The 23,833-nt window shown below is 49.9% G+C and overlaps 1 protein-coding gene across 2 annotated transcripts; it reads left to right on the top strand.

Moving 5' to 3' along the window:
• Positions 1-1,396: 1,396 nt before the first annotated feature.
• Positions 1,397-22,157, top strand: LOC116954061 (PAT complex subunit CCDC47-like). 2 transcript variants are annotated; one of them, XM_076052105.1, is made up of 14 exons: positions 1,397-1,567; positions 10,105-10,276; positions 11,306-11,442; positions 13,290-13,388; positions 14,044-14,218; positions 15,041-15,162; positions 15,735-15,800; positions 16,846-16,947; positions 17,874-17,984; positions 18,874-18,959; positions 19,075-19,133; positions 20,082-20,191; positions 21,169-21,336; positions 21,678-22,157. In XM_076052105.1, exons 1-14 carry the CDS (start codon positions 1,412-1,414, stop codon positions 21,756-21,758), a joined length of 1,644 nt encoding a protein of 547 aa, XP_075908220.1. In that variant the 5' UTR covers positions 1,397-1,411; the 3' UTR covers positions 21,759-22,157. The 2 variants fall into 2 exon arrangements, with proteins under 2 accessions (XP_075908220.1, XP_032830364.2); XM_032974473.2 differs by lacking the exon at positions 1,397-1,567 and adding an exon at positions 4,915-5,021.
• The last annotated feature ends 1,676 nt before the right edge of the window (positions 22,158-23,833 follow it).

Here is a 23,833-nt window from a genome sequence, read left to right on the forward strand (position 1 = left end):
GGCCCCGAGACAATGTGGCCCGTGACGACGTCATTAGTCAAGACACCACTAGAAACCCCGAGTGACGTCATGGTGCGTGTGTCACTATAAGTAATGAATGGGTTGCTGGGTTTGTACAGCGGTCTTGATATGCCGTCGCATCTTGATATCGAGAGGCAGGCACTCATAGGTCTCTATGCGAGTCTGTGAGTCTCTTAATTAGAAGCTAATCGTTCAGTGGGCTTTACCTTGTAAAAAAAAATCTGATTATATTTGTATTTTTTTCGTGATTTCCTTGACTTTCCTATACTTTGCACGCCTATCGTGCTTTTGTATTGTTTGTCGTCGTAATGTTCTGACTCGCTTCTACGGCACATCTGTTTAAAAAGAGCTTTATAACTCATCGGATTCCTCGAGTTTAAACAAGTAATCTGGTTTGATTTAAAGCTTTCGTGACTGCAGTAATTCATATTCTTAGCTCTTTCGGTAAAGTCACGTTGAAGGGGAACAATAAAATAATATTGTTTCCCTTCAACGTGACTTTACCGAAATAGCTAAGAATAAGTAATCTGTTTCTCGCTGCAGTCACGTTGAAGAGAAACAATAAATAATAATAACAATAAAATAATAATAAAATATATATAAATGAATATAAAAAGTGGCGGTTTTCAAATTTTCTTGCTGTGGTTTTTCACACCTGATGATGATTGCTTGTGTTGCAGTCGAAACGTCGTGAGAATTTAATTGTTTTATATTTTTATTATATAAAGCAATATTTAATTATTTTATTGTTTCCCTTCAACGTGACTTTACCGAAAGAGCTAAGAATAAGTAATCTAAATTTTGATTTAAAGCTTTCGTGACTGCAGTAATTCATATTCTTAGTTTTTTCGGTAAAGTCACGTTGAAGAGAAACAACAAAATAATAATATATATAACAATAAAAAATTCTCACGACGTTTCGACCATAACTCAAACGGTCATCTTCATGTGTGTTGGTTTGCATAAATTTATTTTTAAACGGCGCATTTATTTATTTATAATTTTTTCAAATTTTCAACCGAGAAGATGGATTCTATCTTAGCAATCATTGGAAAGATTTCATAAACCATTTCAGTTCTTAATTGATTGTTCACGCTTACATTGGCTTTCAGACAGCATACATTATAAAAAAAAAATTCGTCTCCCCCCTCCTCTTTTCAAAATATAGATGGACTAGTCCTGGGTAAACTGCCAAATCGCTGCGCGTGACGCTAACGTTTTTATAAATAAATACATGCGCCGTTTAAAAATACATTTATGCAAACCGACACACCTGAAGATGACCGTTTGAGTTATGGTCGAAACGTCGTGAGAATTTTTTATTGTTATATATATATTTTATTATTTTGTTGTTTCTCTTCAACGTGACTTTACCGAAAAAACTAAGAATATGAATTACTGCAGTCACGAAAGCTTTAAATCAAAATTTAATCGCCTCTACGGGGAGGGTTTTCACATAACTTTAAGATCCTTCAACAAACTCCGGGATAAGAAAGCTCAGCTGATCGAGTCTCTCACCTTCCTGAAGAGATGCCGCGACTCTGGGGTAATACCAATCGCATTTACACTGACCTCTGCTGCTGTAACTTCTAATGCGAAACGAATTCTTTTCAAAACTAGCTTAGCTCTTATCTCAGAAAAAATCAGACTTATACGCACAGAACTAGATCAGTTAGACAAGACACTCTACAAATCACACTTATCATTGACGGCAATAATGTCCACATCGGATTGGGAACATGTAGACAATATGACTGCCTCTTCAGCTGCTACTATGTCGACCAAATGTAAGGAAAACCTGATTTCCAAATTTAACCTCCTCTTCAACAAAAGACTGGACCCACACACCAAAAAGTTAGACGTTAATAAAGTCGTAATTAATCGTAGTAACAGTTCTATTTCCGATGGTCTGAAATCCGTTTTAGCTAAAGGTCTAAACTTTGCAGTCACACCTAAACACATACCAGTTAATGATATAATTGCCCAAGTAGACGTTGCTCTCAGGGGCCTGGGTCACATCGCTGCAGACGTAGCAAGATCTGAAATCGCTGCAACCCTCAAAAACGCTAAGATGCCAGCTAGCAACCTCAGCAAAGATGAGCGTTTTGAATTATATAAATTAAAAAAGAGGAATGATATTGTAGTTCTCTCAGCTGACAAAGGCAATGCTACTGTCATCATGGATAAAATAGAATACAACAACAAAATTAAAGAATTACTCGACGATGGTAGTTATACAAAAATAAAAAGAGATCCCACCAACAGCCTCGTCACACAAACCAACAAAATAATTTCTGATTCAACCGCATTAATTGATCAATCTAAACAGTTTTCGTTGAAACCTTCTGCTGCCAGGCCACCAAGATTATACGGCTTACCAAAAATACATAAAGTTGATACACCTCTTCGTCCCATAGTCTCTACTATCAGCTCCCCCACCTACAAACTAGCTCGTTTTTTGTCTGAAATCCTGCGTCCTTTCACTGGAAAGACCACCTCTGCGGTACAAAATTCTACTCACCTGGTATCGACAATCAAGGGTATTTCCCTGTCCCCAGACGACCTGCTTGTCAGTTTTGATGTAGTTTCCTTATTCACCAAGGTTCCTGTACCTGACACCATTGCAATCATTGAAGACTTGGTTCATCAAGGACTAAACACTGAGGTACCCCCCTGGTGAGACACTGTTTAACCAATACATACTTCACTTGGAATGGAACTTTCTACAAACAAACTGAGGGCACCCCAATGGGCTCCCCCCTTTCTCCAGTTATAGCTAACATTTTCATGGAGAAATTTGAGACTGACGCCATCCAGACTGCCACTCTGCGCCCAACCTTATGGAAGAGGTACGTGGATGACACTTTTGTCATCTGGCCACATGGCCGGCCTGCTCTAGACCAATTCTTCGACCACATCAATTCCATACACCCAGCCATCAGATTTACCATGGAAGTCGAAATAGATGGCAAGATACCTTTTTTGGATGTCCTAATTAAAAAGAGACCTGATGGTTCAATGAGCCACTGTCTACAGGAAAGCTACCCATACGGATGCTTATCTGAAACCGGATTCCCACCACCATCCATCACAGAAGAATTCTCTCATCAAGACTCTGTATCATAGAGCCCAATGCATATCCGACCAGGAACACATAAGCAGTGAACTCAAGCACGTACACCAAGCTCTTAGGGCTAATGGTTACTCCGACTATACAATCCGCAAAGCTATCACTCAAACCATGAAGAAGAACCCTCTTGAGGAGCCTTTCAAAACCATCACTTTACCCTACATTGCTGGGATCACAAAAAAGATCTCCAAAATCTTGAATAAACACAAGATCCAGGTCCGTTTCAACACATTACATAAAATCCGTGATCTGGTTCCGTCTGTAAAAGATGTGATTCCGGACATACAATACCCTGGTGTCTACAAACTAAGTTGCCTCTGTGGTAGTAGTTACATTGGAGAAACCAAACGCCATGTCTCGGACCGCATTCGTGAACACAAAGCAGACCTTAAACACGGTAGGACCAACACCTCGGCCGTAGCAGATCATTGTTCTAATTCAGTAGGCTCACATGCCATTGACTTTTCCAAGACAGAGGTTCTTTGTAAGCCATCTGGCTTCCATGAGAGATTCGTTCATGAGGCTATCCACATATACAAGCACAGAGACAATTTCAACCGAGAAGATGGATTCTATCTTAGCAATCATTGGAAAGATTTGATAAACCATTTCAGTTCTTAATTGATTGTTCACGCTTACATTGGCTTTCAGACAGCATACATTATAAAAAAAATTTCGTCTCCCCCCTCCTCTTTTCAGAATATAGATGGACTAGTCCTGGCTAAACTGCCAAATCGCTGCGCGTGGCGCTAACGTTTTTTTATAAATAAATAAATGCACCGTTTAAAAATAAATTTATGCAAACCAACACACCTGAAGATGACCGTTTGAGTTATGGTCGAAACGTCGTGAGAATTTTTTATTGTTTTATATATATTTTATTATTTTGTTGTTTCTCTTCAACGTGACTTTACCGAAAAAACTAAGATATAATAAGTAATCTGTTTCTCGCTGCAGTCGATTCAGGGTTACATAACGTCACCGCGGAGCCCAGCCGCGACCATCGGGAACAGTAAGCGGGGTGACGTCACAACTACCTACGCTCTACCCTCTTCTCCCTTTTGGTGGTGACGTCACAACTAACCACTGAAGTCACCACTAACCACCCCCTCGGTGGTGGTCAGTAGTGACGTCAGGTCAGCACCGGGGAGGGAGGTTGTTAGTTGTGACGTCCTGTCTCCACTGGTTAGGGGGTTCATATTCTTGGTTCTTTCGGTAAAGTCACGTTGAAGGGAAACAATAAAATAATAATATATATAAAACAATAAAATCCTCACGACGTTTCAACTGCAACACATTTGCCGTTGGTTTTCACACCTGATGATGACTGTGTTGCAGTCGAAACGTCGTGAGAATTGTATTGTTTTATATATATTTTATTGTTTTATTGTTTCCCTTCAACGTGACTTTACCGAAAGAACCATGAATATAAAAAGTGGCGGTTTTCAAATGTTCTTGCTGTGGTTTTTCACACCTGATGATGATTGCTTGTGTTGCAGTCGAAACGTCGTGAGAATTTAATTGTTTTATATTTGTATTATTTTATTGTTTCCCTTCTACGTGACTTTACCGAAAGAACCAACAATATGAATCCCTGCAGTCACGAAAGCTTTAAATCCTAAATTTTTGGTTAGGGGGTGTTTAGTGGTGACGTCACATCGCCACCGGTGGAATGGTTGGCGGTGACGTCACCTCACTGCCGGGCAGTAGGTGGCTCGTGGTGACGTGACGTCACCAATGGAGAGGGAGTGGGGTTAGTGGCGACGTGACGTCACCAACGAAGAGTGGGTGGATAGTCGTGACGTCACGTCGACTGTGCCCGAAGGTCGGCGACTGTGCTCCCCTGCCTGCTGCTGCTGCCACCGTGATGGTAAAACAAAATGCGCGGCGCTTTTCACCCGCTCGCCCACCCGCTCAGCCACTCACCAACTCACCCACCCACTCACCAACCCACTCACTCACCAACCCACTCACCCACCCACCCGTCAGTCACCCACGACCATCGCCAGCGCGCTCCCCGGAGCCTCGGGCTGAGCGGGACAACTCCCGTTTTAGCCCGAATCGATTCCCTGTTTCAGCACTCTTAACACGTGCGGTTGGGAGTCAGTAGTCAGCGAGTACGCGCCAAGTGATGAGCGGTGGTTTTTCGGATTTACTTGTCCGGGGGGTTAGGTTGTAAAATAATTGTCGTCGTTATTAACCCGCGTGGCACGATCACGGCAAACGAGTCGGCGCTGCGTGTGAATGGAGCGGAACTCGGAATCGCAAGCGATTCACCGGGATTGAATCGTGAGAATCGATCCGGGAGCTGAAGAGCCGAGAACCCCACCACGGTGGGTGGGAGACACGGACAGTACAACGAGTACAGTACAGCCTTTACATGTAGCTAGAGTACAGTCTCCGTGTACTGTCAGAGTACAGTCTACGTGTACTGTCAGAGTACAGTCTACGTGTACTGTCAGAGTACAGTCTACGTGTACTGTCAGAGTACAGTCTGCGTGTACCGTCAGATTACAGTCTGCGTGTACCGTCAGAGTACAGTCTACGTGTACTGTCAGAGTACAGTCTACGTGTACCGTCAGATTACAGTCTGCGTGTACTGTCAGAGTACAGTCTACGTGTACTGTCAGTACAGTCTACGTGTACTGTCAGAGTACAGTCTACGTGTACTGTCAGAGTACAGTATACGTGTACCGTCAGATTACAGTCTACGTGTACTGTCAGTACAGTATGCGTGTACTGTCAGATTACACTCTACGTGTACTGTCAGTACAGTATACGTGTGCCGTCAGAGTACAGTCTACGTGTACTGTCAGAGTACAGTCTACGTGTGCCGTCAGAGTACAGTCTACGTGTACCGTCAGAGTACAGTATACGTGTGCCGTCAGATTACAGTATAGTGTGCCGTCAGATTACAGTATACGTGTGCCGTCAGAGTACAGTCTACGTGTGCCGTCAGAATACAGTATACGTGTACCGTCAGAATACAGTATACGTGTGCCGTCAGAGTACAGTATAGTGTGCCGTCAGATTACAGTATACGTGTGCCGTCAGATTACAGTATACGTGTACCGTCAGAGTACAGTCTACGTGTTCCGTCAGAATACAGTATACGTGTACCGTCAGAGTACAGTATACGTGTACCGTCAGAGTACAGTATACGTGTACCGTCAGAGTACAGTACGTATTGACAGTAGGGCGCACGCCGTTTTGGAGTTACATAGAGCACTGTACTCTCACGTGTACTGTACGCTATGGCAGTACAGTACTGGGCCTACAGTAACGAACTGTAGTTATGTATGTACCCGTGCCCAAAATAGTGTGTAACCCCCCGATTAAGATTAAGAACGATGAGCACTGGCTGGCTACGTACGGTGCGAAAGAAGTTCAGCATTCCCACACGTATTGCAGAGTACGGGTATAACGTGTACTGTCAGGATAGAGGCCAGTATCAATGTATCACGCGTACTGTCGTGTTACAATGTATAGTAGGACGTTCTCGTGGAGTGCGATACGGACTGTCGGTACGGCATGCATGTTTAAAGAGCACTTTGTACCAGTACGCACAATGTACAATTGAATGTACAATGTGTACCCGTACTTCTCGCCGTGTGTACTGACAATGTACTGTCAAAGAGTGTACGTTATAGATACAAAGACAAAGATCCCCCGTATTGTAGCCTTAACAGACTGTTGGGGCAAGTGCTGTTAGCGAGCAGCACCTGTGAAATCCGGCACGGCACACGAGGGGGTTGGGTGGCCAGCACCACGCCCGGCCGCCTTTGTCTCCCCAGTGGCGATGTTCACTACACACCGCACCAGGTACTCATTTAAGGCCGAGTCCACCTAGGGGAGGCCCAGGACCGGTTCAGATAATCATCACCGGTGTTGGTGGCCGTGAGCGGGAATCGAACTCTGCTCGCCGGGTTCGTAGCGCAGCGTAGCGCTAACCACTGCACCACCGCTCCACTGACGTCCACGTACACATGTACGGACATAGCTAACACGTGCTGTGTAATAGAGCATTTCCTTGTAATTGCCAACTTCATAGTGACCGCGCCAATACTTACACACACGTCGTTGCATGTTTGCAATTCAAGTGTCACTCGATAGCTTGGACGACCTTCGCAAACAACCAGATGCTCTCATCTGAAAGGGATCATCCAGGTTAAAAAAAAATATTCCAATACATAAATAATACAATTGAAAGGCCGAGGAGCTGCGGGCTGCTGGGGGTGTTGTGAAGTTCCGGGCGTGAGACCGTGCTTTTTATTATTACACGTTTTTTTATTTAACTCACTCTGTGTGTTCTTGTTGTATACTCAAATCTTGTAACTCAATTTTAACCCACATCCCAATGTGGTTTCGACTGCAAACTTGGTATACCTATGTCATATTGATGACAATACTATATTCTATCACTAAAAATAAACATTTCTAAACATTATTTTTTACGTGTTATGTTTCGGCTTGGGTCTAATTGTCCACGCTCAACTGACGTTGGCTGTAAATCACCACGGTCCCCTTACGTTGTGGCAAGCTTCGGGGCCACTTCCTGGAGTCGTGGTGGAGTTCTGCCATTACTAGTACGGTACATTTCATTAAAGCGTGTTTTAAAAAAAAAAGTTTTTTTAAAATATTGCTTATTTATTCCCGTGTGGAGGCGCAGCTTTCTCCCCCCCCCATCACCACTCCCCACCATCACAATGATTCTCGAGCCACCCTCTCATTCACGTATTTCAGAATGATAATTTTTTTGGTAAATTATCATTCCTGGAGAAATCCGATGAGCCGTGAAGCTCTTTTTTTTACCCCCCCCCCCCCCCCCCACAGACGTCCGGTAAGGAGCTGGTCAGAAAGTTACGACAACAAACAATGTAATAACGAGACTACAGTAGAGGAGATCATCGGTTATCCGGTGGCTTAGGCGGCGAAGGGGGACGCCGGATTTTCAATAACACCGGATAAGCACTCAATCATTATTTAAAATATCTTATTTTTGTGCATTATTGCATGACATTGTGCTTTTTAAAAAAATGTTTAAATTTACATTCTTTGGGTCTTTCGGTAAAGTCATGTAGGATAGGTTCAAAGAAAATTACAAAAAGTAACAAATTGGTTTACCATTTGAAATTGCCATAAAAAAGCATACACATGGCCAATAAATATCCAGCTCTAAAAAGTTACTGTCTTTGCTGTACCGCACTTACCACGCCAATGTCGAAGACGCTGCATGGGGGTTATGATAGGGGTTGCGTAGAATTGGAGGTGGCTATTCGGGACCACCGCCGCCGGTATCATATTGGAAGCCGGATGATCGCACGCCAAATAATCGATGGCCGCATGCGAGTTCTCACCTGGGGAATAAAACTCAACACCTGTACGCTTTTGGAACTGGAAACCGCCCGCACCTGAGCCACGGTACAAAGACCTCTCGGTGGTGCAGCGGATCACGTGACGCAGGGCTGGTGGTCGGATTAATTTTATTCGTCGGCTCAATTTTTATCCGTCGTCTCTCTCCCGACCCATATTACGATTGACTCCTAATTCGGTTTTTTTTTTGTCCTCATTTGGATCATCGTCGTCGTGTAAGAATGAAGTCCAATTGTTTAACTGTAACCGTCCACCAACCCGACGGAGCCAACCAAACCAAAGTTGTCACGCGCAGTGGGCGCAGATGTGCCGATTGATTTGGAGTTTGGGCAAAACCTGGAGGAGGAGGAATTTTGAAAAGCGAACGTTTTTTAAAGTTCTTGTTCTGTTTGGGACGAAGACGTTTCGCTGGAGGTGACCACCAGCGTCATCAGGTGTTTTGGATCGCACATTTGCTCGTGTGCAACCAGACACTCGACGTGCACAGGCTAGTGAGGAAGTGTCCCAATGAGGCGGTACAGCAAGTAGATTATGATTATTGTGCTGCGGCCGTCTGGAACGTTGTTTCCTCCGAATATTAGGAAGCCGCTCAAAGTATGCACTTTTAAATAATCCAGATTGAAAATTCATTTCTTTTGAAATTGCTTTTTATCTTTAGTTTGGCTACGTACTGGGAAAAAGAAGTTAAACATACATGTAATAATCGCCCCACCTTATCTCCGAGCGATTCAATGAATTGCTACGACTCGGGAATCTAGATTTATTTAATTAATCAATTATGTCTTGGCTTTATATATTTTATTGTTCCCTTAAATCTGTACAGTTTGGTTTGCCCCAGTATCTGCTTATGGTGTAACATGCGCACACGTGTTTACTTTTTTTTGCCCGTGCAAAACAGTTGGAATTTAACCCAACAGACCTTTGAGACTCGGGGAGGCGTTTCTGGGCAAATAATTAAATGTTGCCGTACATTTGGCAATACTTCACCTGTGCACCATGCGTGCAGGTGTAGCGTAGCAGTTAGCGCGCTGCACTACAAACCCGGCGACCCGAGTTGGATTTCCGTTTGCGGCCAACACCAGTGATGATTATCTGAACCGGTCCTGCGCCTCTCCTAGGTCGACTCAGCCTCAAATGAGTACCTTAGTCCGGTGTGTAAACATCGCCACTCGGGAGACAAAGTTCATAGTTCATTTATTTGGTATAGCCCTGTGAGCCGTTCGGCTCTTGAATCAGGTGCAACCGCAACAAACAAAAACATGAACAAGAAAGCATATTAAAGTGATTATGTGTGACTGTGCAAACAGAAAATCCAGGAAAAAAAACATCAAAATATTCCTGAAATAGCACCGTACACCAACGCTGTGTGCACAAAATCCCAGTGGGATGCAAGTCAAAATAACAACAACAACAACAACCACAAGACAACTAAGATTAAGGACAAAGGCGGCCTGGTGTGGTGCTGGCCACCCACCCCTTCGTGTGCCGTGCCGTCCTTTCTAGGTGCTTGCTAACAGCACTTTCCCCAACACTCTGGTAAGGCTATACACGGGATATTTGTCTTTGTTTGTCTCGCACAGGCACAAGTGCTGCCACCGCTGCTGTTGCTGCTCCTGGTGCTATGTCGCCTGGGCCCTGCATACCACCTCGTCCAGGGGCAGCCCAACGACAACGTCGCAGACTACGACGACAACGACTTTGCCGAGTTTGAGGACGCAGAAGACCATGACGCATGGCCCGGCGCTGCTCCAGGTGAGGAGAGAGGAGGAGAGAGAGGAGGAGAGAGAGGAGAGAGAGGAGAGAGGAGGAGAGAGAGGAGGAGAGAGAGGAGGAGAGAGATGAGGAGAGAGGTGGAGAGAGAGGAGGAGAGAGAGGAGGAGAGAGAGGAGGAGAGAGAGGAGGAGAGAGAGGAGGAGAGAGAGGAGGAGAGAGAGGAGCGGAGAGAGAGGAGGCGAGAGAGGAGCGGAGAGAGAGAGGAGCGGAGAGAGAGAGGAGCGGAGAGAGAGAGAGGAGCGGAGAGAGAGAGAGGAGCGGAGAGAGAGAGAGAGGAGCGGAGAGAGAGGAGGCGGAGAGAGAGGAGGCGAGAGAGAGGAGGCGAGAGAGAGGAGGCGAGAGAGAGGAGGCGAGAGAGAGGAGGCGAGAGAGAGGAGGCGAGAGAGAGGAGGCGAGAGAGAGGAGGCGAGAGAGAGGAGGCGAGAGAGAGCGAGAGCGAGAGAGAGGAGGCGAGAGAGAGGAGGCGAGAGAGAGGAGGCGAGAGAGAGGAGGCGGAGAGAGAGGAGGAGGAGAGAGAGGAGGAGAGAGAGAGGAGGAGAGAGAGAGGAGGAGAGAGAGAGGAGGAGAGAGAGAGGAGGAGAGAGAGAGGAGGAGAGAGAGAGAGGAGAGAGAGAGAGAGAGAGGAGGAGAGAGAGAGGAGGAGAGAGAGAGGAGGAGAGAGAGAGGAGGAGAGAGAGGAGGAGAGAGAGGAGGAGAGAGGAGAAAGCTCTCCAGCTGCCACTTGTCTCAGTGTGGTTCCCACGAGGGGTCCTCCGATGGCGAACGCCGCCTCGCAGCACGAACACGACACGACCCTTAGCCTGTGTGTGGAAACCACACGGGGTTCCGTCCAACAAATAATTCTACACGGGGCAATGAAGAGGAGGATTACGCGCGTGATAAATCGCTCAGTTGGGGTGACAGAATCGGAATCTTTATCGGAATGAGAATCTTTATTTTGTCCTGGAGAAATCTCCGGGAGGTGACCGGTCACGCGCACCCGCGCTCGTTCCGTCCTCGATCGTGCAGCGGCCTCGGCTCCGAAGGTGACCCCGGGGTCCGCTCGCGACGACGACGAGGGAGCCGAAGCCTCTCGGGACGAGGACGGCGACGAGGAGGACGACGACGACGACGGGATCGTGCAGGACGAGCCCGACCTGGACGACGTAAGTGACGCAGACGTTGCGTGGACGTCCGACGGGCTCCGTCACCTGCGTGGGTCACTTTCGGTCATTTTCTGCCCTCGCCACCTTTCACTGGAACAAACTTCCTCTCCACGTTAAGCACAATCTGTCTCTCTATTGCTACCACTCATTCACAATCTGTCTCTCTATTGCTACCACTCATTCACAATCTGTCTCTCTATCGCTACCACTCATTCACAATCTGTCTCTCTATCGCTACCACTCATTCACAATCTGTCTCTCTATCGCTACCACTCATTCACTTCACAATCTGTCTCTCTATCGCTACCACTCATTCGCAATCTGTCTCTCTATCGCTACCACTCATTCACAATCTGTCTCTCTATCGCTACCACTCATTCACAATCTGTCTCTCTATCGCTACCACTCATTCACAATCTGTCTCTCTATCGCTACCACTCATTCACAATCTGTCTCTCTATCGCTACCACTCATTCACAATCTGTCTCTCTATCGCTACCACTCATTCACAATCTGTCTCTCTATCGCTACCACTCATTCACAATCTGTCTCTCTATCGCTACCACTCATTCACAATCTGTCTCTCTATCGCTACCACTCATTCACAATCTGTCTCTCTATCGCTACCACTCATTCACAATCTGTCTCTCTATCGCTACCACTCATTCACAATCTGTCTCTCTATCGCTACCATTCATTCACAATCTGTCTCTCTATCGCTACCACTCATTCACAATCTGTCTCTCTATCGCTACCACTCATTCACAATCTGTCTCTATCGCTACCACTCATTCACAATCTGTCTCTCTATATCGCTACCACTCATTCACAATCTGTCTCTCTATCGCTACCACTCATTCACAATCTGTCTCTCTATCGCTACCACTCATTCACAATCTGTCTCTCTATCGCTACCACTCATTCACAATCTGTCTCTCTATCGCTACCACTCATTCACAATCTGTCTCTCTACCGCTACCACTCATTCACAATCTGTCTCTCTATCGCTACCACTCATTCACAATCTGTCTCTCTACCGCTACCACTCATTCATCCCTGACTGCAGGGATTCATCTTCTTGGTTCTTTCGGTAAAGTCACGTAGAATGGAAACAAAGTAATACAAATAAAACATCATAAAATGAGAATTTTATTTTATTATGTTTTATTTTTATTACTTTGTTTCCATTCTACGTGACTTTACCGAAAGAACCAAGAAGATCAGGCAAGGCAGTTAACATCTCGCCACGGAGAGGGAGCGAGACACGCATACTCCAAATATACAGCAGGCATTAGGGTCGGGGTCTAACCCACGACCTCCTGCATATCAGGCGAGGCCGGTAACACCACGGCACCCCATTATTTCCTCTCATCTATTTTATTCACCTCTGCCTCCACCATTACGTTCATAAATACCGTTGTTATTGCTCCATAAAGATTGCACGGCCTCCGCCAACCACCCGTCACGTGATGCGTGCCCTAACTGTAAACTATACATCTATATTAAAAAAAAGAAAAAAATATTTTACCAGGTAAGGCCAATCGTGCTATATTGCTCCTTTTCAGAAGCGACCCTGCCACAAATCATGATAGCCCAATGAAGTTGGGCTTATCACGTGGCAATGTATAGCAGCCAAACACTCTATAAACGCATGACGTTGATTCTAAATGGGGAGGGAGAAAACCGGAGGACCCGGAGAAGAAAATCGACGCAACCACAGGGAGCGAGAAAGAGAGAACAAGCAAATATACAGCAGCAGCGGGCCTCGGGGTCAGGCTTCGAACCCACGGACCTCCTGCATACCAGGCGAGGTGGTTAACATCTCGCGGCTCCCCAACTCTGCCCAGGTGGACGAAGGGGACGTGTACGACGAGGAGGAGTTCGAGGGGATGGACGGTCCGGCCACCCCCAAGCGGCAGGGGGAGCAGCCCCTGCACATCCGCCAGGTCAGGCGCTAGCTAGAGCAGGCCTCTTTCGCGCCTCGGTCGTCGGTGCCAACCCCCGACGTGGCGCGGGTTCCCGTTGCTTCGCCGCGGGTCGGCACCATGACGGTGAATTTGCGCGCGGCAGCCGTTCGAGACGAGCGGGGGTTGAGCCCGAACGGGGCCCCTCTCTCGTTTTGCCCCGTGCAACTCTCGTGTGACCCGCAAACGCTCGCGAGGTGGGGTTGCCCGTAAATGTCACAAACGGAACTTGGGCGCCGATTCCAGCTGCTCTCCTTCCCCGCTTGGCTGTGGTTTTCCCGGCGAGGCCTCCGCACGAACGCAGCGGTGCGTGACAAATTCCACGAAAACCATCGTTAATTGAATTTATCGTTAATCGAACATATGAAAATACAACATGTATCTATTCACAAAAATGTATCGTTAATAACGTGACCCGTACGGGAGGCGGATCGGTAATCGAAATATCGTTAATTGATGGCATCGTAAACCGAGAGACCACTGTATAACAGTAAAACCATTATTTGAACGCTAATTATTCCGATGTACGTCATCAGTTTTTCCTTCCGGTTCCGTTCCCGATGACGTACGCGCGTGTCCGTACGCGTACGTCAGCGTCGGAGTTTCGGTGACGGTGAGATCCACCGGTTTCATGCAGGTCCCCTTGGGCATGCACACCGGCTGGGACCGCTACCAGCTGGAGATCCTCATGGCAGCCGGCCTCACGGCCTACATTCTCAACTACCTGTTCGGGCGCAACAAGAACAACCAGCTGGCTCAGGCCTGGTTCAACGCCCACCGCAGCCTGCTGGAAACCAACTTTGCCCTCGTCGGTGAGTTTCATCGGACCCGTAGAGTTGCGTAGAGGTCCGTGGGGTGAGCACAAGGACGGCCACTGACGTCATGCAGGACGGCAAGTCCTCGCTTGCAACGCGCGGTGTTGGCAACGCGCGGTGTTGGCAACGCGCGGTGTTGGCAACGCGCGGTGTTGGCAACGCGCGGTGTTGGCAACGCGCGGTGTTGGCAACGCGCGGTGTTGGCAACGCGCGGTGTTGGCAACGCGCGGTGTTGGCAACGCGCGGTGTTGGCAACGCGCGGTGTTCGTAACGCGGCGTGTTTTTGCTGTAACGTGCTTCTTCCATTCGGGAAAACTTTTTCGCAAGAACGCGGACTGCACGCCGTTAAAACGCGGGAACGCGCGCCGTTATGGCGTGGAATGTGCACCGTTGTAAAGCGGCTTCTGAGCGATCGACCAACGAACTACTTTCTTGAGCTGAGGGGTACAGCGATACAGCAACGCGGCGACGTACCCTCAGTTAATTGTCCCGCCATCTCACTGCCTGGCGTGCGTAGCGCACCGTATCTCGGCACACATTTACCGTCACGTTATTTGTGGGGAAATCGTTTACGCTTGACGCGTTTTTCGCTTAACGCGCCACCTATTTTGGAACGCAGTCTACCGTGTCCAACGAGGACTCGGCCGTACGCACCTTAGTTTAACTGAGAGAACGGAAAGCAAGCAAGCGAGAGAGAGATAGCGAGCAGCCGCGCTTTGAGCCGCCGCTGTCACCCCCCCCCACGCCTCCCCCAAGTTTGACGTAAAATGCCGATCGGTCGCTGAGTCTCGCCTCTTATTATCGACCGCAACCGCCCAGGTGACAACGGCACGGACAAAGAGCCGACGAGCACCCTGCAGCTGGCCCAGGAGAACGACCACGTGTTCAGCCTGTGGTGCTCGGGACGGGCCTGCTGTGAAGGGATGCTTGTGCATCTCAAGGTAGGCCTTTTTTGGGCCGAGTGAAGGGTCGACGTGGCCGCTGCCGCCTCTGCCGCCTCTGCCGCCTCTGCCGCCGTCTCCTTCACGCAGTGGATCGTTCAAGTAGCGACGCGGTTGACGACGTGAACCCTGCGATGCGTTGTAGCCGGCCTGCGCGTTGTTTTGTTGAAATAAAAAAAAAAAGTAGAGACACCGGGGCAGCAACGGCAGTTGTGGCGATTTTGCGGGTCCGTGCAACACACAAACTGTGGACTGTATTGTAAAACCCGCAGACATGCGTAGAGGCACATGGAGACTCGGTGGATATAAATGCGGTATATAGAGACGCACAGACATCCGTACAGGCTATGGGTGCACGCGTTCATCTCGGTCAGGCGACCTATGCCACCGGGGGCATGTCCCATGACCTCCTGCCAGCGTGCCCTCAACACTTCACGTGGCCTCAAAGTGCACAGTAGCCCGGCACAAGCGCCGTGCTGACGTGGCCGCCACTTAGTGGCGAATGTCGGTTGTGGTTGTTGTTGTGTCACGCTAACATTGGCAACGATGCCTTCACCCCGACCCCGACACAGCTGCTGAAGCGACAAGACCTCCTGAGCCTGCTCACCCGAATGATGAGGCCGGCATCCGACAGCATCGTGAGTGTCTGTGGCTGGCGTGGCCGCGTGATGTCGCACACAGATCTCGGTCCGCATGCCTGACGATTATACTGAGAGATGTAGGAGGTCAGGCCGGGTGGCTCAGAGCTTAGAGCGCTGAGGGTCCTGGGTTCAAGTCCAGGCAGCTGCCTGCGATTAAATCTGGTCGCCGATGACCGCACCAAAAAAAAAAACACTCATCATCGGACATGTGGTTCTGCACTCGATGTGGCAAAATTTTGGCTCCCGACGATTGAATTATTGCCTTGACCATTGTTGCGACGGGACCTCGCTCTCATATGCAGAGTTGAGCGAGAAGCGCCGCCCCATAACTCTGTGTGGACCAGAGGTCGCCCATCTCTCGCATGTGGCCCTTTGATGAGATCCCCTTCCTCTGGCTGGGGCCGTTCTCCCAACAAAGGGGGGGGGGGGGGCGGGGGCGAGAATTTTCCGAAAGTGGTGGCCCGTCCCGTGACGCGAGGCCGATTGCACGGTTGGGATGCGATTAGGGAAAGAATTTAGGAAATAAACAATTACGGGTTGTGCGCCAATTGTTTTTACGTAAAAAAAACCTTTTTGGCCATGGCACACCAAGCGAAGAGTGAGGGTGGGGGGAGGAGCAGACTAAAGGATGTAATGAATGGGAAGAGAGGTGGAAAAGAACGGGAAAGGGAAGGGTTGCCCGGACGGAAGTGCCCAAGGACGCACAAAGTGGGGGGGGCGGGGGGGGGGGGGTGGCAACTGGGGTTCACAATGACGCGGCAGGAAGGAAGAAAGAATTGATGAAGACCACCAGGCCGGAAGAGGGGCAGAAGGAATGAGCGGGGGGGCCGAGATGTCGGGGATGAGAGGGCGAGGGGGAACGGAAGGAAGAAGGGAAAAGGAAGGAGCGAGCAGAAGCGAGCTGCGAGGTGGAGGAGCGGGGAGTGCGGGGAGAGCGCGCCGGGGGGGATTAGGGATGATCCGGAGTGCGGCCGAGCCGATTTAGACAGAAGACGTTGGACTTCACCGCGTGTCGTGGCGTGCGTTCAACCGCGTGTGACAGCACGTGAGCGTGACGATGAACGCGGAAGACATGGAGAGCTTGGTGTTCATGCTCGGCAGCAAGCGCACCGTTGCCAAGTTCCACAAGGAGCTGGAGGACCTGGTGAGTTTTGGTTTTTGCTCGGCCAAACATTCACCGGGCGATACCGTCGTGTTCTTGATATTAATCCGTTAATGCTGCGCTGGGTGTTGTCGACCCACGAGATACTACGCGCCGTCCGCTCCGCAGTGGACGTTGAACGCGGTAAGCCACTCGGTGGAGCTGCTATCATTTTTTGCTGGGTGGTTTCTGAAAAAGAAGCTAAGTGATCATTCGGGTTTAACCGGTAACAATAAAAAAATATTATGTTCTTGGTTCTTTCGGTAAAGTCACGTAGAAGGGAAACAATTAAATAATAAAAATATAAAACAATAAAATTATCACGACGTTTCGACTGCAGCACAATTTTCTTGCTGTGGTTTTCACACCTGATGATGATTGCTTGTGTTGCAGTCGAAACGTCGTGATAATTTTATTGTTTTATATTTTTATTATTTTATTGTTTCCCCTTCTACGTGACTTTACCGAAAGAACCAAGAATATGAATCCCTGCAGTCACGAACGCTTTAAATAAAAAAAAAGATTGTTTTAAGTAATTGACTTAGGTTACCTTTGCTATACTTTGCACTCCGATCGTGTTTTTGCGTTATTTGTTGTTGTAAATTTCTGTCTTGCCCCTGCTGGACATCTGTGAAAGAGGCCTTTATAGCTCATCCAGATTCCTCCAGTGTAAGTAAAGAGTCTGATTCAATTGCAAAAAATCGGCGCTCACCCGCGAAACGATCGCCGATCAACAGAGAAACCCCGTCAATCGACGAGATTTAGTCGGAAGCGAGGCAATCGACGTGCACACCCCTTCGAGCAACGCTACCGCACGCGTTGAGGGGGGGTCTCTGTCGTCAAAGCGCGTCGCGGAATCGGTAAGTCGTGCGAGGGGCCTGTGGCGGCGGCGTTGACGTTCCGCCCCGTGAACGTGTCGTTCCAACCAGAGCCACTTTTGCCCGGAGAAGCCCAAGTCCGGCTCGCGCTTCGGTTTGCCCGACTCGGTCGCCATCCTCAGCGAGAGCGGCGAGGTGTCCGACGCCATCCTGGACGACCGGGTAACCTGCGCGGCGCGTCGCTCTGTTCTGAGAAGTCTGTTACTTTTTTTCCGTATGTACTAGCAGCATCCATGTCGTTTGTGTCCCTCCCTCCCTCTTCCTGCCTCCCTCCCTACTCCCTCACTACTCCCCTCCCTACTGCCTCCTTCCCTACTCCCCTTCCTCACTACGTCCCTCCCTACTCCCCTCTCTCCCTACTCCCCTCCCTCCCTACTCCTTTCTCTCCCTACTCCCCTCTCTACCTCCCCTCCCTCCCTACTCCAATCCCTACTCCCTCCCTCCCTACTCCCCTCTCTCCCTACTCCCCTCCCTACTCCAATCCCTACTCCCTCCCTCCCCACTCCCCTCCCTCCCCCCTCCAGCCAAGCCAGCAAAACTTTTTTGTTCCAATGTCCTATAATAACATTTCTACAGCAACGCGTCAATGCGTGTGGGACGTTGAGCGATGCGGGGAACCCAGCTCGACGCTGTGGGATGCGCGCAACGTCTCCATCGTGCGGAATTTGCGCGGTGAAGTCGCCACCACTGTTGTCCAGCCAGGCAACTTTAGTTGTATTATGGTATGATTAACACAGGCTTGCATGCGGCACAGCTCCGTGGCCACCTGCGCAGTGCGCAAGAGATCAGCGAGGTACCGTGGTTAATTTGTGTGTAACGAGCCACGACCTCGGTGTAACAAGCGTAACTTTAAATGTAACGGTTGCAAATGTTTGTACTCGGATTGTAAATGTTGTGGATTTGCTCTCCGACACACCGGTGCGCTGTACTGGTAACGAATTGGAATGTTCTGTTCACGTGACATACCTGACTAGTCGGCTGTGTCGGGCGGTGGCTGGTTTAACGACACGAAAGAAGAACTATATTATGGATGCAAATGTTTGCCTTGCAGATGGTCACCCTGCTGAAGAACAACGCGGAGAAAATCGAGTCCATGCACTTCTCTGATCAATACTCGGGAACCAAAATTGTTCAAGAGTAAGTGGGGGCGCCGGGGGAGTTGCCCGAGTCGACATCGTGCACCTCGCGCACGTTTCACGGGTTTTTTTTGTCTACTAACGGCAGGGACACCTCATTTTCTCGTCTTCTTTAGAGAAGGGCAAGCGGTCAAGCCGCCGGAAACCCAGAAGACCCTTTTGTTTACATTTAACGGTGAGTTTGGGTTTGCTCGGGGGGGGGGGGGGGGGCGGGGAAAAAAAATGTTTGGCAGTGGAAAGTTCCCACGATGGTGACGCAACGATTTTAAGGTGTCGCGGGGGTAGCTTGAAACGTGAACGTCGCGAGTGCCAACGCGCGCTTTGCATCGCAAGACTCGCAAGACTTTCGTTACTTTTTGCATGTTAGTTTGTGTGTCCTTCCCCGGCACCTCCGATTAGCACGATCGGCTACGCACGGTGCGAAAGAAATTCAACATACATACATACGTGCAAGAGAAAATCCCGGTTTGAGGTTATTTCATAAGACTCGGGGAGGATCCTGCTGAGTATTTCCTCGTCGTGGGAAGACTCATGCCACTTGTTTCCCAGTTAAGTCAATCGCGGTGTGACCTTTCCCCATTTTGGATTTTTTTTTATGCGAGCGATGCCAGTACGTAGAAGTGGCCTTCTACTCGTCTTAGAATGATGGGTAACGGGGTCTTTTAAATGTTTTTTAATAAACATTTTTTTAATAAACAGTTTTTTCTTATTACGACAACTCCACACGAGCCCAGTACAAAACGCCGATCACACAACGGAGCGGGGGGGGGGGGGGGGGGGGACAGAAACTGCCTGAACAGCTGCCCCAATTTCGGCGCGACAGGTGCCCAACGAAGGGGGGGAAAAATTGGGCTCGCAGCCCCCCACCCAGGTGGGGGGGGGAACCGCGTGCGGAGACGGGAAGGTTTATATGGGGACGGCACGGCACTGGGTCTTTCACGGTCGCTGTGAAGCGGGTGGCGCGTAGTGTCACACGGTTAATACACAACCGCAGAATTAACCAGGGCGGCCTGCCGGATTCGAACCGGGGCGGCCTGCCGGATTCAAACCGGGGCAAACGCCTCTAACTGCTGGGCCCCGGCGGTGCTAAAGGTGGGCGGTTGTTCGTTGGGGCTGTGCGCAGTGCCAGGGAACGGCAGGAGCTCCACCCAGGACATGGAGGCGATGCTGCCGCTCATGAGCATGGTCATCTACAGCATCGACAAGATGAGGAAGATCCGGCTCAGCAAGGAGGTGAAGTCCCCACTCTGGCACTTGGGGGGGGGGGGGGGGAGGGTGGGCAGGCGGGCGCAGACGTTGTTCGATGAACGTGGAACATTCGACGTTGCCAGCGCATCGCCGTCTGTTACTAGCCAACAACCCTCGTCCTGTCTGAAAATGCTGAAAAATATTTGGTGCTTGCCGCTGCGTTTGGCAGCGGTTGTGCAAGCACAATTAACAAAGAACTCTACGCGCTTGTCAACAATCGATCAAACTGCTACAAAAACTCAACATTCGTCAATAATGACGATTTGCTACTTCTGCTCACTTCCCGAGAGGCACGAGGAGGCCTTCAGTGATACTGACGAGAGAGCTGTACAAATATAAAACGAACGGCGCGTTAATGGAATGAGCGTCTCCGAGCACGGTGTTTTTTTCCGGGTTGGGCTCCGTTTTTCGAGGCTTTCTCCTCTCAAGCGTCGCACGTTCCAGGCGTCTTCAACTCCTGAAGACGTCCCCCCTGCAGTAAGTAACACATGGCGAAAGCTTGAGAAGGGGGAGGAAGCCCTCGACGCGTAGCCCGACCCGGGACAAACCGCACCGCGCCGCTCGGATTACGAGCGTCGGCGGGAAGCGTCGGCGGGAAGCGTCGGCGAGAAGCGTCGGCGAGAAGCGTCGGCGGGAAGCGTCGGCGAGAAGCGTCGGCGGGAAGCGTCGGCGGGAAGCGTCGGCGAGAAGCGTCAGCGAAATGCTTCCCTAAGAAGCATCCGCGAGATGCGTCAGAAGCGTCGTCGAAAATCATCGGTGAGAAGCATCGGCGAGATTCGTCGGTGAGACGCGTCGGTTAGGATCGTCGGCAAGATGCGTCGGCGGGGAGCGCCCGCGGTGAGCCCCCGGGGAGGGGGGGGGGGGATGGGGGGGGGGTGGGAGAACACCCGCGGGGGGGGACAGCGCCCGCGAGAAAGCGTCCGTGAGCATTTCCGCGGACCGCGCGCCGCTCGTTGTCGCAGGCGAAGCAGAAGGCGGACCGCAACCGCTCGCACGTGGCCGAGCTCTACCAGAGGCTGGGCCACGCGCAGAGGCAGGAGGCCGCGCAGACGCGGCGCGAGGAGAAGCGCCGTGCGGAGAAGGAGCGCATCATGAACGAGGAGGACCCCGACAAGCAGCGCCGCCTCGAGGTGAGGGGAGGGGGGTGAGCGAGCGCGCGGGGGGGGGGGCAGGGAGAGTGAGGGTGGTGGGGGCTGGAAGCGGCGAGATTTATTTTCGGTCGCGGGGTCTCCTCGGGTTCTCATGGACGACGGGACCTCGGGGAGCGATGGGCGGTGGATGCTTCCGTGCGTGTGTGCGCGTGTGCGCGTGCGTGTGTGTGCGTGCGTGTGTGTGTGCGTGCGTGTGTGTGCGTGTGTGTGTGTGCGCGTGTGTGTATGTGCGTGCGTGCGTGTGTGTGTGTGCGCGTGTGTGCGCGTGTGCGCACTTTCGGTAAAACGCCGAACGTTTGAACGCCGTGTCCTGCCTGCAGGAGGTGCAGCAGCGCCGGGAGCAGAAGAAGATGGAGCGGAAGCAAACCAAGATGAAGCAGCTAAAAGTGAAGGCCATGTGATGGAGGTGGCAGAGAGAGGTAGGAAGAGAGAGGGTGGAAGAGAGAGAGGAAGAGAGAGAGAGCGAAAGAGAGAGGGGGAGGAGAGAGGGTGGAAGAGAGAGGAAGAGAGAGGGTGGAAGAGAGAGAGGAAGAGAGAGGGTGGAAGAGAGAGAGGAAGAGAGAGAGCGAAAGAGAGAGGGGGAAGAGAGAGAGGAAGAGAGAGAGAGCACGGTGCTCTGCCTGCCAGCCGTGGTATCGGCCGCAGGGGATTTTATTTTAAGCCAAGGGGGTCAGGGGCCTGTACGGAGGGCGTGCGTCGCTCCCTGTCCCTACTGCTGTTGATCGTTACAGTGGTAGCACTTTGTATTGTGTCAAGACTCCAGCTTTCGTTGTAATTAAATTCGACCGAGAGTGGGAAAACTGCGTGTGATAGTTGTGTTTTGCGACGCGGTTTGTGAAATGTGCCGGTGACCTTTGTTGTTGTGGTGGTGGTGGTGGGTGGGGTCACTCCGGCCAGGAAGAAGTGCTATGCGTGTGCTGTGCGTGTGTCGTTTAGTGTTTCTTATCTGGGCCATTGCCTCCTTGTGTGAATTAATAAAAAAATATATTGATAATATGGGATGAATTGGATATGGAAAGGACTATGCAATTGTTTGGCAAACTACTGTAGAATCAAAAAAGTTGTATACCTTTTAAAAATAGTTCCAAGCATTTCACATGGGGTGCGGGACACATTAGTTTGAATAAGAGAATCTTTAATTACGTGACAATAAAATGAAAATGTTAAAAAACAACTTGTTGAAATGCGATAACACGTAATGAGAATATCGTAGGAAATGTATTTAAATGATCACATGCAAACACAGGACATTGTTTGGTACTTTAAAAGCATCGTTCACGCAGATGTCGATGGGTAATGAATGAGGCAATTGGACGCACGGCTGAGGATATGGGGAGGGAGAGACATGGAGAGAGATACAGACACGTGGGGATAGAAACGAACATGGGGAGACATTTGAGATAGACATGGGGAGAGTGACACGGGGAGAGATGAGACATGAGATGGACACAGACATGGGGAGAGACGCCGAGAAAGACGTGGAGAGAGAGGAGAGAACATCAGGCGTTATGTAGTGGTGGGCAGCGCAGGGCAGTGCTACAAAATCCACCGTGGTGATGTACAGCACGTCTACGCTCCCACGTCATTCAGCAACCTGTGGCGCACAGGCGTGGGGGAGGCCTTCATCCATCAGTGGATTGGCAACGAGGGCCGATACGTACACCGTGAGGGCAAGGGATTAGCCGGTACAAGGGCTTCCACTTGAATGCCTTGGCATCCCAAAGCGCCTTAAAATCTGAACCATTCCCCGATGCTCTGATGCCGTCTAGTCTAGGGGATCCCTCCACCCCCACGTCCCTGCCCCCCAGTGGCAGCTGTCCCTACGGCTAACGGCAGCATCGGCCTCCAAATGGGCGGGCATTCGAGTCTGCCAGGCGGGAGGGGGGGACGGGAGGGGGGGGGTGGACGTTGCTGTGTGGTCTTTAAAAAAAAACTCCCATGCAAAGTTTTCAATTGCGTACATTAAAAGCAAAAAAATATGATAATGAAAAATTAGTTTTTGGTTGGATCGCGTAAATATAAAAATGCGTCGTTAAAGCCGCCACCACCCGACACAGCCAACTAGTAAGGGTTGGCGCGTAAACAGAACATGCCAATTCGTCACTAGTACAGCACACACGATGTGTTGGAGAGCCAAGCCACAACATTTACAATCTGAGTTACGACGTAATTACGAGCTTTAAAAAAAACATCTTATGGATATTGGTCGCGAAAGTCGAAGTGTTGAACAAGTCCAATTTGTAACGCGCACAATTTTCACTCGCCGACGCGGAGCTCAGCTCAGCTCGGAGATCCGCTCAAGTAAAAAGAGTGAAATTAACAAAATAAGATGTTGCGTTTGAGAAGGCGCTTAAAGAAGGGGTGGATAAAGAGTCAGCGCTGTGAATTGTGGAGTGGGCGAGGGCGGGGTGGCTGTGTTCCAGGTGGAGGAAGGGCCGACGACTGGGAAAAAACGACGCATGGCGATCGTGGTCCT

This window comes from Petromyzon marinus, chromosome 54, assembly GCF_048934315.1.
Source record: "Petromyzon marinus isolate PM22_M1 ecotype Great Lakes invasive population chromosome 54, UKy_Petmar_22M1.pri1.0, whole genome shotgun sequence".
Classification (NCBI taxonomy): domain Eukaryota; kingdom Metazoa; phylum Chordata; class Hyperoartia; order Petromyzontiformes; family Petromyzontidae; genus Petromyzon; species Petromyzon marinus.

Excerpts from the sequence above, each read along its gene's own strand:
- LOC116954061 (XM_076052105.1), top strand. The coding sequence starts at position 1,412 with ATGAATTACTGCAGTCACGAAAGCTTTAAATCAAAATTTAATCGCCTC. Across the intron at positions 10,277-11,305 it reads ATGGCCCGGCGCTGCTCCAG|CGGCCTCGGCTCCGAAGGTG; the intron begins GTGAGGAGAGAG and ends TCGATCGTGCAG. Across the intron at positions 15,801-16,845 it reads GGCCGGCATCCGACAGCATC|CACGTGAGCGTGACGATGAA; the intron begins GTGAGTGTCTGT and ends CGCGTGTGACAG.